The following is a 16763-nucleotide window of genomic DNA, read 5'->3' on the forward strand; positions in this document are numbered from 1 at the left end:
AAAGTTTGACTTTCTAGGTACGAGAGCTCTAGAGATATCACAGCATCCTGCATGGTGCATGACAAGGGTGATGATATCATGCCTGACTATGCCTGAGCCCCAGTGAAAGGCCCCACGGGGTAAGGAAGGGAGGAGACACATGGGGAGTGCCTCCCCTACGGTGGATGGCGCAAAGGTGAACTTAAAGATAATTATGATGGCACGAAACTTCTAAGGACAGTAGGGATAATTATATGATACAGAATTCTTCAAGAGGTAGCGAAATGGCTTAATGATCATGCTGATCAATGATGAGAGTGGTGTCAGTGTTATCCCATAATGTTCATAGTACATAGTACTTTAGCACAGACAAGTCAAATGGTGGCTTGCGCAAGCCTTGCATAAGGCGGGGAAATGCTGAACAAGAATGATAGATAAGGGTTGGGTGGTGGCCGTAGCGACGAGTAGGTGGAGCCCCGATAAAGACCAGTCCTAATCATCTCAATTGAAGAGACAGGCTATATCAACTAACATGTAGCATATAGTTGAATTTATTTGCTTCTATCACCGGAACTATGATGTTACCATGATTGAGAATAAATCCTTTTGCGAAGAACAGGCTGGTATACTCTGCCTAGGGTATGTTCAGTATATCATGGCTCGCAAATACATTGATTTGTCTGAGCGTCTGCTTCCAATTTCAGGCTAGGTCATTCTCAAACGAGAGACATGCTGTGTCACTACTGGCAGTACTTGATGCTTCCAACATGCTGTGAACCACATCCCTATGAATCTACATTTACCTAAACAAGTGCGTTATCTCAAAAACCGATTTGATCTGGTGAAGCCTATAGGATCAGGGTGTCTCTCACCACTACCTAGTTCAATTGAGAGAGGGAGAGAGAGTAAGAACGAGTCACACGACTTGAGTGGTCAATGAATTTCCTTGCATGTTGAAGGAAAGTGCTCAGAAGAGTCAGAAATATCTCTTCTTATTTTATCCCAAGTAATCCTTTCCTCGCCTTCAGACATAAAAAGGCTACATCACCCCGGCTATTGCTAGTCTACACAACACAATCAAACACATCCTCTCCATCCACCATTAACTTCTTTGTTACTCAACCATCTTCTTGTTCGTTCGTCTATCCCTCAGTCACTTCCCGTGAATCATATCCCTGTCCATCATGAAGTTCTCCATGGTCCTTGTGCCCATCCTCGCTGGATTCGGCCTGGCGGGAGTTGTGCGTCAGAGAGAAGAATCTGCTGCAAACGCGGCCGACGTTGCGGATGCTGCCAGTGCTGCCAATGCTGCGGACAGTGTCAACGCAGCCGATGTTACAAACAGTATCGAGGCTGCTACTGATGCGGAAGTATGCTGCAACACAACTCCCTGTTTCATTGGATGCCCAGTCAATGGAGTGTTTGTGGTAAGTTTCCTTCTTCATCACGAATAACCAGGGGTCGTCACTACCAGCATCATGCTAATGTAGCTGGCAACGCTAGCTCTGCTGTTAAAAAGCGCGGCTTTACAGGAAAGACGAGGTACCAAGGGATGGATAAGTGCAATTTTGATAGCTTCGGTCGTTGTATGGGGTTCTCTATTGTTAATGGAGTTTAAGCTCGGCCGGCCAGAAGCGGGTTCCACTCGTTTTGCTCCTCTCTGTGTGTCTACTTGAGTTCTTATTATATCAGAACTAGCAGCACTCCACGAAATGACTATCAATCCACATATTTTATGGTGAATAAAGCACCTTTTTTCATAACAGATAGGAAAAATGTAACTGTCACAAAAGGAGACCTAGAAAAAGAGAATGAGGCCAACCCCCGGCGGTGACCAACACACGATGATATGCCATGCTTGGTTGGGATCAGCCCTAAGGCCGATCCCGGATCAGCAAGGAGCCCTAGACAGAGACACATACATATATGAGTATCATACCCTACATTTTTATTCACCGCTGGGGGTAGCCTAGTTTCCGATACGTTACAGCTCAGTCTATATGCATAGGCACGGCATATATCAATCGCTGGTGGCGTAGCTGAACTATCCTACCTACCCTGTAGGTTCAACCCATCGAGAACGGGAAACATCAACCTTCATTCTTCTGCATGCACACACCTCGCCTTGAACAATGCATGTATGCCATACCCGGTTTGATATTTTGAGAGATGGCTTGTCTTCTGCTCCGTACTATCCGACGCCACACCTCATGCCTGCGGGCCAGGTAGTGTCGAGTAGATTACTCTCAGACTGGAACACTTTAAGAATAACTCAAAAGAGTATACAAACACATACGACCACAGGGTGTGGAAAACAGGGCTTCCCGTCCGCTCAGCCGTACTTAAGCCACACGCCGGGAGGTTAGTAGTTGGGTGGGTGACCACCAGCGAATCCCTTCTGTTGTATGTTTTTCATTTTTGCATCATTGATTGATCCTTTCATTGTTTTTTTAGTATAATATGCTTCCTTGGGTAGCACTCGTTCAGGGCTCGGAACGGCGGTTGTGGTGGTTGGGCCATCGTGTTGAGCAGAACTCAACTGATGCAAAGCTGCGGATGGAATGGTGAACGGTCACGGGTGTAATCCGGGGAGTGAATATCCTATATTTGAAGAAGGAGACTGTATGTTGGAGATACACCACATTGTGCACTCTTGGAGACTTCTCGTCCCAATGAAGATTAGCGCTTCATAGCAAGATACCAATCACAACGGCGGCCGTCAGGACCTGCTCATACTACTCCAAGTTTGCTCTGCCTTCAATGAGGATAGTGCATGGTAAGGAACAGGCGAAGGATGGCAGCGTTACTTTTAACGTCATATGATGTATGAATCAAGCTTCTGCGAGAGCACTAGTATGTCTATAAACATGCCTGTATGTACATAGTAACGGTTACAATGAATCAATACTGGGATTGGAGGCTGTGGAGACATGCAGGCAGATATGATCTGCAGTGATGGTGGTAAGTGACACCTTGCATGCTCGTGTGAAGGAGTCGGAGTTGATGGAATGCGGGGAGGGGGAGCTTTTTTGAAGAAAATTAGGGGGCGAGGGAGTGAAGGAAGGCATCAGGAATTTCGATGTAGTTGATGGGAGGGAGGGGATCATCAAACTAGTACCAGTACTACTATGGAGTCGCAGTGGTTTGGGTTTGGAATAGAAGGGTCTGTTGATCGTCGTGGTTGGATCTACTGCAGATGAGCAGAATATATACAGATGATCTCCCTAATCTCTATAGCTCTTCAATTACATCGTTCATCATATCTCATGTCATCCTCAATGCATCCAAGCAACGCCCCTACAAGCGATTCTTCAACGGCGTCTCAAATCCATCTGCACCCGTATCCTCCCGATGCAACTTGCTCCCCCGTGGATCAAACAACGGATCCGCCGACACCGTTGCCTTAACTTGCCTCCCAAAATACTCAATCACAACTGCATCCCCTTCACGAACTCTCCCGGGCAGCCACGCATACGCAGCGGGCCTCTTTGTTGTATAACTAAACACCGCAGTAGTGACATACCCGACGGGCCTCCCTCCAAAATATACAGGCTCCTTGCCCATTACCATAGAATGCCCATCATCAATAGTCAAGCACCGCAGCCTTCTCAAAGGAGGCTGCTTCCGCTGCGCAGCACTCTGAAGCGCGGCCTTGCCCACATACTCCTCCTTCTTGTCCAAATCAACTAGATGAAAAACTCCCGCTTCGAGCGGATCATGCTCCGTTGTCATATCCACTCCGTATGTCCGAATCCCTTTCTCCAGTCGCAGGGCGTTCATAGCGCTACGGCCCGCGGCGATAAGCCCGTGCGGTTTACCAGCCTGCCAGAGCGCATCCCATAGACGGGAACCATATTCGGCACTGGTTTGGATTTCCCAGCCGAGTTCACCGACGTAGGATTTGCGGAGCGCGGTAATGGGGATCCCGGCTATCGTGGCACGTTTGACGGACATGTAGGGTAGAGCGGTGGTGGAGAAGTCGTCGTTGGAAACGGCGCGGATCACGGCCCGTGAGCGAGGGCCCCAGAGGCCGATGCAGCAAGTGCTGCCGGTGATGTCAGATACCTGGACCCATTGGGTCGGGGTGTGTTGTCTCTGGCGACGTGCTTCAACGGCTAAGTAGGCGACGTCGGTTGCGGTGTTGGCGCCGATTTGGAAGAGGTCGGGTTCCAGACGAGCGACGAAGATGTCGCTGCGGATTTTGCCCTGTCTGTTGAGGAGGAGGGTGTGTGTGATGGCGCCGGGAGGGGCGGTGATGTCGCTTGTGGTGAGGCGCTGCAGGAGGGTGGCTGCGCCGGGTCCGGATACTTGTACGCGGTGGAAGGAGGTTAGGTCGTACATGGCGACGGCATTGCGGGTCTTCCATGCTTCCACGGCAGTGATCGGGGAGGTGTATCGCGATGACCAGGTGTCTCGGGGAGGTGGTTGCCATTGTGCTGGGAGGGCGTGGAGGAGCTGTGCGTTTGCTTCGTACCAGAATGGGCGCTCCCAGCCGCCGAGTTCGAGGAAGAAGGCGCCCAGTGCTCGTTGCTTCTCGTAGAAGGGGCTTACTCGGAGCTGGCGGGGAGATTCTCTCGGTTGAAGGGGATGGAGGATGTCGTAGATCTCTACGAAGTTCTGTTGCGAGGTCTCGTTGACGTAGTCCCGGCTCAGCTGTACTTCCTCGAAGCGAGATAGTTCGCACTCCGTGAGATCGATGGTGGATGCTCCGTCTGTGAGCAGTTCCGCCATGCTTCGCGCGACTCCGGCGGAGTGGGTGACCCAGACGGCTTCTGCTACATAGAAACCATCGAGATTAGAGGCTTGTCCAACGAGGGGCCCCCCGTCTGGGGTAAACGAGAAGATGCCGTTGAATCCGTCCTCCAATTGGGTCTCGCGGAGAACAGGTAGCAGTTCCTGCGAGGCCTTCCAGGCGGGCGCAAAGTCCTGGGCCGTAAACTCGAGTCGAGAGGGCATGTGCTTCTCATCAACATGTTCCGGAGTCTGCCCCAAGGACGCAGCCACCACCGGCATTGGACGGTGTCCATAGTATCCAATCCCCACCTGATCTCCATGCTCCCGGTAGTATAGATCCTGATCCTGATGCCGCAAGATGGGCATACTCGCATTCATTCCGTTCGGACGGTGGTTGACGTCGCGGTTCGCTAGAGCGGGCACGGTGGTCGTCTTCGCATACTGATGGGCAAGTGGTAGAAGAGGGATGGCGACCCCAGCCATGGCTCCGATTTCGACGCCCCAAAAGCCGGCGCAGGAAATGACGATATCGGCAGGAATGATACCCTGGGAGGTTTTTACGCCCGTCACACGAGATCCTGTTTGTTCAATGCCTGTAACAAGCGTCGAGTCTCGGTAGCGGACCCCAGCCTGCTGGGTCCGGGCGATAAGCAGCTGGGTTGCGCTGGCAGCTAACGCGAGACCATCGGTCGGAGTGTGGAGACCAGCTAGCACGAGATCCTTGTTAAGAAGAGGATACTTCTCCAGACACTCTTCCTTGGTTAGAAGACGCGCATCAACACCCCAGGACATCGCATAGCCGAGCTTGCGCTTGAGCTCTTCGACTCGGGCCGGCGTCGTGGCCACCTCGAGACCTCCTATCGAATTGAAACACGGCATGCCATTCTCATCACTTAGCGATTGGAGTTTGTCAACAGTATATTGTGCGAGACGAGTCATTGTCTTCGAACCGTTGGTTTGGAAGACCAGCCCGGGAGCGTGCGAGGTTGAGCCGCCCGGCAGGTTCAACGGGCCCTGCTCGACGACGGTGATGTCCTGCCATCCCCTAGTGACCAGTTCATCGGCGAGGTTGGCGCCCACTATTCCAGCTCCTATGATGACCACACGTTGTGTTGCTGCCATCTTTCGTCTTTTTGTGAATTGATGTTCATCTGCTGATTTGACAGGATAATCTGCCCTACATATTGTGAGCAGTCCCTGGCGAAAGGTCCAGCTATTAGTGACAGCTGGTGAGCGTAGCAGCCGGCCAGATTGGCCGGACCAGCACCGGCAAGGATTCCGTGGCCGAGCCGATCATGGATGATGGATACTCGAAAAGGGCAACGCAACCGTTGAGGTGCAGGAATGATAAGACAGGCCAGCAGATCGGATGGAAGGCGGGGATCGGGCCAGGGAACCGTCTCCACCCGGATTCTCATGCACTGATGCTGCTTGGGCCATGGAAACATTGCCCTAAAGGGGCAAGGCGGTGCTAAGCTGGCCTGGAAGCTTGGGCCACGTCTTGTGCATTGGCTCGCATTTGGAAAGACAAGTAGATAGTATCCGTGGTCACCCTCGCATGACCTGCAAGCTTTCCGACCGTGGATGCGAGGCGGGGATGGAACCAGATGCAGCTGTGCGGGGTTAACATCAAGACAATCAATGCTGATTACTCGTTGTGATTCTTGGTTCCGATAAGATATTGTAGTTAGTGCAACAAGGAGACCAATATCTTAATATCTTAATTACAGCTAGATCTCCATGCACATCAACGTCCCCATCCACGGCACATTGTTCGCCCTGGTATGACTCCAATCCCCGACAGCTCGGAACCCTTGCTGTTCATAGTACCTATTACAGATATGTTAACACCAACAACTTCAAATCTCTTAAAAAAATAAAAGAAGAAGAGAGAATAAGAATAGAACAAACCTGATCAATTTTCTCTCATTTCCCGCCCATCCATCCACCCATAGGGCCTTCATCCCTCTTCCTTGCCCATACTCCCTCATGCCCCTAATAAGCGCCGCTCCGGCCCCGCGACAGAGCCGACCCACGCGACTATCCGTAACCATAACCTCCAGATAGAGAAACCCACCAATTTCAGTACTACTATGGATGATTGGCATCGGAAGGTGATGTTGTGATTTCACATAGTTAGGAATCCAATTCTCGCGAACATAGGCAAACCCTACTGGAAGGAAGCATTGACCGTCGGACGTAACTCGCAGGTGGGATGAAAGAGACCCTGTATGCTCCTTATCATCATGGTGGTATTTTCTTTCAACAATGAAGATGCGTAGACCGTCCATGTTGCTCTTGCCAGTTAGGCGATATTCTTCGGATTGGTCAAGTTCTTTAAGGGTTTCTTGGGGGAAGTCTCCTCGTTGGGAGAAGGGCGTTGAGCCCCATTGTTCGTGGCTGCCGATGGAGGCCAGGAGGGGGAGGGAAGAGTCGAAGGCAGACAGGATGAAGGCGTGGTCGGTGGGGGAGGGTTTGGCGGGGCGGAGGTGGAAGGGGGAGTTTGGATGACTGGTCATTTTAGATACTATTGTTGATGATTTATTGAGACATGGTGATAGTGATAGTGATGCTGGGGATTGGATTGTAAGGGCTAGTGCGCGGGTTCAAGTTAGCTTTCATGTGGCTTGATGATGTGATACGTTAATATAAAGGGCTGTGTGTTATACCCAGTTAATTGTTGTTATCACCACTCTCTTATCTGGGTAATAGTAGACTAGGCGCTAGCAATCATTGTCACTCCAGCGCACTGCTCTTGACTAGTGTCATATTCCCTCATACTACGCCATTAGCATCACAACTAAATCCACCTATCAAATTCCCCTAAACACCCCTGGGAGAACCCCAATATATCTCCATTCCCACCATAATATCGCCGTAAATACAGCCACATGGTAGAAGAACAGTCCTAGTGCTACACTAATCCGGTGAAGTCCGGATTTCACGAAATGCAGTATAGGTATGTTGCTTTCGCATAGGCAAGCCCACTAATAAGAGTAGAATATGTAGCGTGTGCGGCAATCATTGTGAAATGCTATGTCTACACTAATGTCTTTTTATGCGGCTAACTCCCATCCCTTGGACGCGTCTATGGTCAACACTGCTCGAGTGGCACGCTACTCAACCACTCATACGTAAGACACAATCCATTTCTCCAATGCTGGATATCTTTTTCTCGTTCCCATCTAAGGTTATTCGCGGCTTTCCGTGATGCAGCTACCTGAACTTGAATACTTGGCACTCCATGGCCACCGATTCATTCCATTTTATCTTTCAGAGAAGGGTTAGCTAGGTTACAAGGCTAAGGGTGAATAAGGTCTATTTATAACTACCAAGTTCCTGCAGTACTGAAACTGAGCCCACGCATATCCTTCCATCTGAATCTTTGCAGTATCTCCCGCCAAACCATTACCATTTATCACTACCCATCCATCCACCATGAGCTCAACCCCTTGCACAGCATGCAGCTGGACCCCTGAACGCCAAAAATACTGCAGCTACGAAAGCTACCTCAAATTATTCTACGAAGCCGGCGACCGAGGCGTCTGGTCAATCGGCTCAAAGGTGATCCTAAAGGATCGAGGTTCCAACCTTCCAACCTCCGAGGTACCAAATATCCAGTTCGTGCAGGAGCAAACCTCTATTCCCGTTCCCACTGTCATTGAATCCTGGGAAGAGGGCAAACACACGCTCATCTTAATGCGGCGCATCCCCGGTGAACCCTTGAGCAACGTCTGGTCCAAACTGACAATAGACGAAAAGAACAAAATTGCAAAACAAACCGCTGAGTATCTCCAGCAACTTCGGACTCTGCAATCTGATAAAATCCAATGTCTTGGTGGTCGTCCAGTGTTTTCCAACTTCTTGTTCAAGAACGAGGGATCAAACGAGGTTCCCCGCGGTCCTTTTGCATCTGATGACGAGCTTTGGGCTGAGATGGAGCGTGGGTTGAATGAGAAGATCCCAGAGGCTGCAAGAGTACGGCTTCGACAGTGCATGCCGTCTGCCATGCCTTATACTTTTACGCATGGTGACCTGACGAATGTGAATATTATGGTGGAAAATGGTGAGCTTACTGGGATTATTGATTGGGAGACGGCTGGGTATTTTCCTGTGTGGTGGGAATATGTCTGCACTTCGGTTCCTGATAGTGAGGAGGATAGAGAATGGAAGACGTTGTTGCGACGGTATATGCCTGATTATAGTGTCGCTCGTGAGTTTTGGTTGGAATATTATTATCTTTGCAGGGATCTGGATAGTGAAAGGGCGAAGAAGTTTTTGGAGAGAATATAGGAGATGAGACGGGTGGGTGAGGGCAAGCTGTTGCTGTGTAGGTTTATATGGACAATACGGAGGGCGACCTGAATGAGACACTGGCTTGTTTAGGACATATATGTGATTTATTGCATCTGTAAGCAGAAGACGTAAAATTCTCCTCTAGCAACAGAATTCTAGTCTATCATGTGTCTCTGGGACTACTAATTCCACTGATCCCCAAGACCACCCTCTGGAAGCAATCCCAACACTGCCCCATTTCCCTCATGATATCGCTGCAAATACAACCGAATAGCAGGACATTCCACTCGAGCCCTAAGTCCAATCCACCAGATACAGCGCCCAGCTTTGCGATACCACAGATACAGCAACACCAACGCCACAGGATCCCTCTCTCTCAGCAATCCCTCAAACCCACCATGGATACACCGCATAAACATCTGCACCGGGCCCATCGTAACTTCACTATCCTCAACCTCCAAGATCTGCGCTACCGCATGAGCAGCATGGAAATACGGGTTCGTTTTAGCCGTAGAATCCTCCGTGATACCACACAGCGCCGCCAAAGCCGGCGGTATACCCTCTGTACCTCCTTCAGGCAACGGCGAATGCACATAGGCGAACGTCCCCGCCATGACATGAAAGATACTATCCGATCGCAGCGGGTTGACTATATCCCACAAGGACATTTTGCCCTTATTCATATGCACCCAGTCCAGATGGGAGGAAGGAGAGGGGTTCAAAGGCCATGATTCTTCCGGAGTGCGTGCGTTAGGGGATGAGAAGGTTAGGATTACCAACGCGGCTGCAGTACCCCAGATTGGGTCTCTGTCTTTGGGGTCTATTTGTTGGCGGAGCTTCTTGTTGAAAAGGATGGTACTTTGTGACCAGTGGTAGCATTCTTCTAGGGTGCGGTGGCTTTTTTGTGGGCTGTTCAGATGGCGGTCGTAGGTAAGTGATACTGCTAGGGAGGCGTGCATCAAGTAGGGATGCTACAATATGGTGATCAGTATCCAAGATTGGAGCTTATGAGGGAATGGTCAACTTACGGTAAAGGCCAGTTCTAGGAGCTTGCGATTCACATGTCCCATGTTTGGATCATCGGGGGTGATGAGGCTGCGTCCTAGGTACCGGGTGATAAAGTCTTGACATCTGGTATTTAGTTGATAGAAGGTCGATGTGTCTGATGTCCAGACGGCATTGGTGAGTGGGGGCTGCGGTCCTGCTGCTGCTGCACCTCGAACCATCCATGACCGTCGCGTGTCAGCGGCAATGGGGTGGAGGTCCGGGGTGGTAGTCGATAGGAAGTTGCATACTATTCCGAATGAACTACATCGCTTGCATTGTGGTTTGCTTTCGTCGCACTACTTGAATATGAATCAGTGGAGATGGTTTATCTACGAGGTGCTAGGGGCACCCACCTTGAGTTTCCGGAGCTTGCAATTGCGGCACCCGAATCTCGATCTCCGCCGTGACTTGCCAGGACCCGAGTCAGTCGATGTCATTGTGGCTGAAGGGAATCGCCAGCTGGAAGGGTTCGGAATGAGTGGTAGTCATGGCCCCCAATAACTGCATTTAGTCATACGCTAACCGAGTCTCGGATGTTGCATCTCAACGCTAAACCCGCCCTCGGAAGCAGACAGCGCTGATTGGCTGCCACTTGCCTCCACCAGGATCAACTAGGAGTATACATCAAGAGGTGATTGACGTGCCATGATACATACTTTCTGATATAAAAAGGGGAGTATTGCCCAATGTCTTTCCCCTGGAAATACTACTCTCAACTTCCCTCCGAGAGAATAACTTGAGCTTCGCTTGAAACCCCACAAGAACCTTCTATCCACACTACACTACAACTACTACCTATTAAAAGACTCACTTACCTCACCACCACAGTAGTTATATACACTACTACTACATCGGAGAAAATGGCCACCCATCTCGCCGCCCTTCTCCCCTCCAAATCCTCCCCCTTCACTCTAACTACCCGCCCGACCCCCACCCCAGGCCCCAACGACCTCCTCATCGCCGTCAAATCTATCGCTTTAAACCCAGCAGACACCATCATGCGCGACACGGGCCTTTTCATCCCCTCCTATCCAACAGTTCTTGGCTTCGACCTGTCCGGTCTAGTTCTCGAAGTCGGCACCAACGTCCCCATCCATTTCCGTCCAGGAATAACCCGCGTCGCCGCCTACTCTGCCTCCGTCTGGAAGGCCTGCGATCCGGACTATGGTGCTTTTCAGGAACGATGTCTAGTCCCATGGCAGCATGTTGTGCCTCTTCCGGATGAGGGTGTGATGATCTCGTGGAACGAGGCGGCTACGTTGCCTGTTGCTGTTCAAGTAGCGCTTAATGCGTGGGAGAGTGTGGGGGTTATGTTGCGGGCGGGAGATACTCAAAATAATGATGAGACTAAGAGTCAGAACGTGAAGAAGAGAGAGGTGTTATTGGTCTGGGGTGCATCATCTAGCGTTGGCTCGATGGGTGTGCAAGTTGCCCGAGTGCTTCGGGATCAACCTGGTTCTTCGTTTGCTGCTGTGTATGCTACTGCTGGGACGGCGAATCATGAGTATGTGCGGTCACTGGGTGCGGATCGGGTGTTTAATTACGGAGACCCGAGTGTTGTGGACGAGATTGTTGAGGCGGCTAGGAAGGATGGAAGTGTGGTTCGGTATTGTTTTCTTGCGGTGGGAGATGTACGGATGTGTCAGACTGTGCTGGGGGCTTTTGTGGGGTTTGATGGTGACGAAAAGGTAAAGGGGAAGATTGCGTCGGCGCCAGTCATTCCCCCTGATGTGAAGGGGGCGGATGGGGTTGAAGTCATCTTTGTGGTGCCATCGATGGATGATGAGGGGAAGAGGTTGGATCAGTTTCGGTATTGGTTGGGGACGTGGGCAAGGGAGAATATTGCTAAGGGGAAGATCAGACCGAGTCCGGAGCTGAGGGTTGTTGGGAGGGGCTTACAGGCTCTTAATGATGGATTAAATGAGTTGAGTCGGGGAGTGAGTTGCACAAAGTTGGTTGTTGAGATTGCGGAGTGATGGGGCTAAGAGTGATACTTTGCTTGATAAGGAGGGGTGTGGAAATTCAGAACTAGACTTTCTATATGGAAGCTTATAGACATAGATAATACTATCAAGTAATTGCCGAAGAGTATACCAGTGGCATGCACAGTATATCAACGAGCTAATCGTTGCAAATGAGCGTAGGAAGAAGGCAGTGAGCCTTCGAGGTTAATAAGCATCAACGCAAATGAACTAAATTCGGACACTTCAGAAACAAAAGATATATAGGTAGCAAGATCTGACACAACTCTAATGACAAGCAAACTACCCCAACCTCAATTTAACATCTTCGACTGAAAGTACGGGCTGAACCTCTTCCGGATTTTCGGTCTTTAGAGGTGGGAATAAAACCGTATCCACAACATGACACACTCCGTCACTAGCTAAACCATCCTGTACAGTCACGCTCGCAATTCCATTCACCTTCATTGAAATAAGGCCCCCACATCGGGTTACAGCAACCGTTAGATGCTGCCCATCTAGGCACATAGGCAAGGAAAAGCGACGAACTCCCTTGAGTACACGCCACAAGCGATCCGCCTGTGTCTCAGTGGTAGGAATCGTATGATCAGGTGTAGCTTCTGGCATCTGTATGAAATGCTCTGGCGCCGAGTTCTGATCGTAGAGACGATTGAGTACAATGATTGATTGGAAACGACATGATATCTCAACAGAGCTTGAAGAGATATAGCCCCTTCATCGCTGAAGAGGAAAGTATGAACATCCTCAGGCAGCTTGCGGAAGGCTTCGTTGGTGGGAACGAAAATGGTTCCGCCGCGGCGAGATTCATCCTCCAAAATATTTTGCACGGCTTCAGACTGCTTCACTGCAGACTGAAACAGGTCAAAATCGGATGGCGGCAGAGCAGCAAGGAAAGCTCCAATGGTGGGCCGCGGCGAAAGAACTTGGTCCATTAGATGGACCAGACCGTTTGCCACGAGATGGTCTTGTTCAATAACGGTCGCGTGGGAGTTGACGCAAAGGCCGTTGAGTGAGGGACGGACCGTTATTCTCTGGGTACCATTCAATCGATCTGGATAAAATAACGTGTCGACGGTTGGGGCTGTTAGAAGGAAAGAAATTGGAAGAAAACATGGGGAGATGTGCCTTTGAAGGAGAGCCAGAATATCTTCTTCGGATAGCTCATTTCTCAGTCGTCGAAGTGCAATGTTGCTTGGGACCCAGACTGTGGATGAGAAGTCCGAGTTCTGCAACAACTCCTTGATCCGCCGGCTCCGGTCCACGAGCTGGATAAACTCCGACGTATCGGAATTTGTTGCGAGGAATTCATAGAGGGTTACTTGGGCTTTATCTGCGTCGGCCAGGCTTGACATGAGTGCATGGCAGTATCCAGCATATTGCTGTTGGAGATGCTCGAGGCTGCCTTCTGTTGGGGCAGTTGAAGCCAGCCAATGCTCAGATCCGGGTGCAGTCATCATGAGTGATTCATTGGAGACACAGATGATCGGATGGAGGGAACCAGACCTGGGTAAGGCCTTTAGCTGATATACTCCATTCTGTGCTTAGTTGACGCCTGTCAGATTTTAGGTCCGTTGTCAGATAAGTAACCTCTAGAGATAAGCAATAGTGGCATGACCCAAAACAGTACGAAAGACACAACTGATTATTTTAGTTCGCTATGGAAGCTACCTCATGAACACGATAACCTATTTTCAATTATTTGAAACACACACACACACACACACACACACACACACAGAGGACTAAATCAATCAACATGGTAGTTTAGAAAAGAGGCTCATTTGTGGCGTAATCTTCCGGCTTCCTCGACACGGGTGACCTCAAGGGAACCGTGTTTTTAAGTGCCCAGTCCAAGACAGCATCGTAGTCTCGGCACTGGTGATATGTGTTATAGTCTGGATACGGGTCATCGAGGCCCTCCACCCAGTGAAACATGATTAGTCCAACCCCAGCATTGCACATTAGGACCTCGCGTAGCGTCTCCGTGCAGTGATCTTGGGTCCGACAGCGTCAGATTAGATGGCCCGTTCATCAAAGAGATATTGCCAGGCCGCCACTCACCTAGATGCCCTCTCAGCATTTGGTTGTTCAAGTCGGCTTCGCTGTAATAGTTCGAATGTGACGCTTTGCGTAACATATTCTAGTGTATATGGACTTGTGTCAGCCCGGCTGGACGGGATCTAATCTCCTAGACTTACTAGAATACAAGCTTACCAAGCAGTGTAAATGGTGAAACAGCTCCAAAGTGGCCATATATTTTATCTGCCCCTGATCGCCATCCCGGACTGGGATGAGTGAATTGAGCCATTCGGGGTTCGACGCAAGGGGAAGCCTTTTGACTGTATCACGGTCAACAGCAAGCGTTCCTTGACGGCCGTCGAGCAAAGCTTGACCAAGATTAATTCAGAGTCCAGGTTCGGATCGGGGGTTATCATAGTTAAACTACTCACGATTCTTAGTAAATAGTTCCCATTCGGCATCCACGGCATCTGCTCCTGGTGTATCAACGAATCGAGATGGGTATCTGCTCGGAATCCCAAAGGTGACATTGTATCGGGTTGGTTTCACATCCACTGCGTCAACCACCGGAGCTGTGGCATGTCATAGATATAAGTATCCATCCTTGCGAGTAATAATTCAGGGGCAGACTTACATACACCATGCCATCTCAGTACATGGGCTTGGAGCAGGAGCAATCATGAGACTGAGTATGAAGAGGGAAAGAGAGAACAGGAGCAGTGTTCCATGCATCAGCCATGACTGCTTTGACAATGTTTTCGGGCGAGCATCTCCTGAAGTTTGAAGTTCCTCGTCAACCAGCGGTTTGTAAGACCCGCGGCTCGCTTGCATTGTAGGCTTTGCGTTTGGAGTCGAAAACAAAGCCTATGGAGCTCGATGATTGTTATTCTTTTACCCTAGACCGCATCTGACGCTATCTCACGCGTGTCAGCTTGTCAGATCTTACCTGTCAGACCCTGGATCTGATCAACCACGTTTCCTGCAGTCCAACAAATACTCCCCAATGTGTACTCTATTCCATGCTTCACTAGATAATCTTTGATTGATCACTGACAGGGTGACCGAGCAATTCATAACTGATGCTGTGGCCGAATCTCAAATCCGCTCGAGGAGGCTTCCAACGCCTAAGTGACGCGCCATCCCCCGTGTCCCATCCAAAGTGGCTGACCAGGAGAGGCCTATACTGGCCTCATAATATTTACTATGAACTGCTCTTTTGCTTGATTCTCATGGTATATGGGCTGTGTGCATTCTACGCGGGATACTTGACTAACAAAGACGGAAGACCTGTCATCATTCCCTGTGCGGCTACCCCACCCCAATCTCCTCTTCTCTTTTCTTTTTTACCATTCTTTCACCCCCTCCAACGAATTCTTGCTCATACATACGTTAAACAGTGGATACCCAGCGAAAAGTTTTCGAATACAATGCATCGTTTGCGGATGGACCTTCACCATTGACAGATAAGGCGTGGGGTGAGTTGTTTCCTGTCCAAGCAGGATTCTTTCGCCATCCCATTATTTCCCCGGAACGAGCGGCCTTCTCGATATTCCATCAATTGCATTGCTTGGTAATAATATGCCCCCCCTTCCTTCTCTCCAGGACGGCCGAGTCTGCTAAGCCTTCGTCCTAGAATTCAATGCGACAGGCATATTGGTCACTAATCTCGGTCGCCACTTCGCCCGATGAAACCCTCTTAGAACAGAGCATGGATGACATGATTGCACCTCGCCATTTCAGCCACTGTACCGATATTCTCCGACAATCCCTCATGTGCCGTCCGGATTTGACTGTGGAGACGTTGACTCCCGAGGGTGGAGTGACAGGGTTCGGCACAGAGCACGAATGTCAGGACTGGGATCAGTTAATGAGTTGGATGGCTCGATGGGAATCTTACGGACAAACGCAGGCATACAACCGATCAGAGCATGACCATCACAGGCATCAGTAGGGAGTTAAAGAGCGAAACTAATATTGCCTTACGTCCAAACCGTTACGGGATCGTTCGAGCGGATGTGCATGTAACTGCGAAAATGTACCGATAACTACCATGCTGGATAAATGGATGGCACTGAGTCCCTCGACATGAGGGTAATGTACTGAAGTAAGGTGATAACCCTCCAGTAAATTGCAGATAATGTATAGAAATATCCATTCAGGGGTTAGGCTGTCTTAGAAGGATCTTACGTAGCTGGTGCGAATGATGGAAAGTAGGCATTTGATGGAAATTGTGGAACAGGTAAATCATCATAAGTATAGTCTAAGTATAGCGAATTAAAATGCCGTCTTCTAATTCTCGAAAGTAGTGGCCTCGTTGAATAGTTGGTATGATATGTGACGCTTCCTCTTATTATAACCGTTGTTATGCCATCCCTTCACTACCACTTTGTGATGTACGTGTAATTGAGGGAGGCTTAGCTGCACTACTCTACAAGGACATTTTGTGGCAAGGTCGGCTAAACTGAGTACAATAGACCTTTAGGGTAATATAAGCATCTCGGATCTGTGGTAGGTATGTACACAGTTGCTAATCAGAATAAACAAATGTATCGCAACCTGCAGGCTGTTTAGAGAGAAGCACCTGAATATTTACCTCGAACCCAAAAGGAAAAGACTAGGGATTCAGTGCTTGGTTTCCTCACGCTTGTCCCAGTACTGCACAGGGAAGTCCTTGGTGGCTTCCTCACGCTTGTCCCAGTACTGCAC

At 49.7% G+C, this 16763-nt stretch overlaps 9 protein-coding genes across 9 annotated transcripts; 4 read left to right on the forward strand and 5 right to left on the reverse strand.

Annotated features, from left to right (window-relative positions):
• Nucleotides 1-1163: 1163 nt before the first annotated feature.
• BDQ94DRAFT_166709 (uncharacterized protein) lies at nt 1164-1494 on the forward strand (the record flags this gene model as incomplete). The annotated part of the gene is made up of 2 exons (XM_026770608.1): nt 1164-1406; nt 1483-1494. 2 exons carry the CDS (start codon nt 1164-1166, stop codon nt 1492-1494), a joined length of 255 nt encoding a protein of 84 aa, XP_026630540.1.
• Nucleotides 1495-3276: 1782 nt separating this feature from the next.
• BDQ94DRAFT_157059 (GcvT family protein) lies at nt 3277-5835 on the reverse strand (the record flags this gene model as incomplete). The annotated part of the gene is made up of 1 exon (XM_026768693.1): nt 3277-5835. The coding sequence occupies one exon, from the start codon at nt 5833-5835 to the stop codon at nt 3277-3279; it is 2559 nt and encodes an 852-aa protein (XP_026630541.1).
• A 608-nt stretch (nt 5836-6443) lies between these two features.
• On the reverse strand, nt 6444-7232 carry BDQ94DRAFT_166711 (uncharacterized protein; the record flags this gene model as incomplete). The annotated part of the gene is made up of 2 exons (XM_026770609.1): nt 6444-6543; nt 6625-7232. The coding sequence occupies 2 exons, from the start codon at nt 7230-7232 to the stop codon at nt 6444-6446; spliced, it is 708 nt and encodes a 235-aa protein (XP_026630542.1).
• Nucleotides 7233-8151: 919 nt separating this feature from the next.
• On the forward strand, nt 8152-9100 carry BDQ94DRAFT_182834 (protein kinase-like protein; the record flags this gene model as incomplete). The annotated part of the gene is made up of 1 exon (XM_026774252.1): nt 8152-9100. One exon carries the CDS (start codon nt 8152-8154, stop codon nt 9004-9006), a length of 855 nt encoding a protein of 284 aa, XP_026630543.1. The 3' UTR covers nt 9007-9100.
• A 91-nt stretch (nt 9101-9191) lies between these two features.
• BDQ94DRAFT_166713 (uncharacterized protein) lies at nt 9192-10493 on the reverse strand (the record flags this gene model as incomplete). Its single annotated transcript, XM_026770610.1, has 3 exons — nt 9192-9980; nt 10038-10352; nt 10410-10493. The coding sequence occupies 3 exons, from the start codon at nt 10491-10493 to the stop codon at nt 9192-9194; spliced, it is 1188 nt and encodes a 395-aa protein (XP_026630544.1).
• A 423-nt stretch (nt 10494-10916) lies between these two features.
• BDQ94DRAFT_166714 (zinc-binding alcohol dehydrogenase family protein) lies at nt 10917-12032 on the forward strand (the record flags this gene model as incomplete). Its single annotated transcript, XM_026770611.1, has 1 exon — nt 10917-12032. One exon carries the CDS (start codon nt 10917-10919, stop codon nt 12030-12032), a length of 1116 nt encoding a protein of 371 aa, XP_026630545.1.
• Nucleotides 12033-12535: 503 nt separating this feature from the next.
• BDQ94DRAFT_166715 (fasciclin domain-containing protein) lies at nt 12536-13492 on the reverse strand (the record flags this gene model as incomplete). The annotated part of the gene is made up of 1 exon (XM_026770612.1): nt 12536-13492. The coding sequence occupies one exon, from the start codon at nt 13490-13492 to the stop codon at nt 12536-12538; it is 957 nt and encodes a 318-aa protein (XP_026630546.1).
• Nucleotides 13493-13802: 310 nt separating this feature from the next.
• BDQ94DRAFT_166716 (oxidase ustYa family protein) lies at nt 13803-14888 on the reverse strand (the record flags this gene model as incomplete). Its single annotated transcript, XM_026770613.1, has 5 exons — nt 13803-14032; nt 14100-14178; nt 14253-14425; nt 14489-14629; nt 14696-14888. The coding sequence occupies 5 exons, from the start codon at nt 14886-14888 to the stop codon at nt 13803-13805; spliced, it is 816 nt and encodes a 271-aa protein (XP_026630547.1).
• A 516-nt stretch (nt 14889-15404) lies between these two features.
• BDQ94DRAFT_136575 (uncharacterized protein) lies at nt 15405-16250 on the forward strand. Its single transcript, XM_026764891.1, has 2 exons — nt 15405-15627; nt 15691-16250. The coding sequence occupies exon 2, from the start codon at nt 15697-15699 to the stop codon at nt 16006-16008; it is 312 nt and encodes a 103-aa protein (XP_026630548.1). The 5' UTR covers nt 15405-15627; nt 15691-15696; the 3' UTR covers nt 16009-16250.
• Nucleotides 16251-16763: the final 513 nt, after the last annotated feature.

The sequence above is a fragment of the Aspergillus welwitschiae genome (assembly GCF_003344945.1).
Source record: "Aspergillus welwitschiae strain CBS 139.54b unplaced genomic scaffold BDQ94scaffold_4, whole genome shotgun sequence".
In the NCBI taxonomy this organism is placed as follows: Eukaryota; Fungi; Ascomycota; class Eurotiomycetes; order Eurotiales; family Aspergillaceae; genus Aspergillus; species Aspergillus welwitschiae.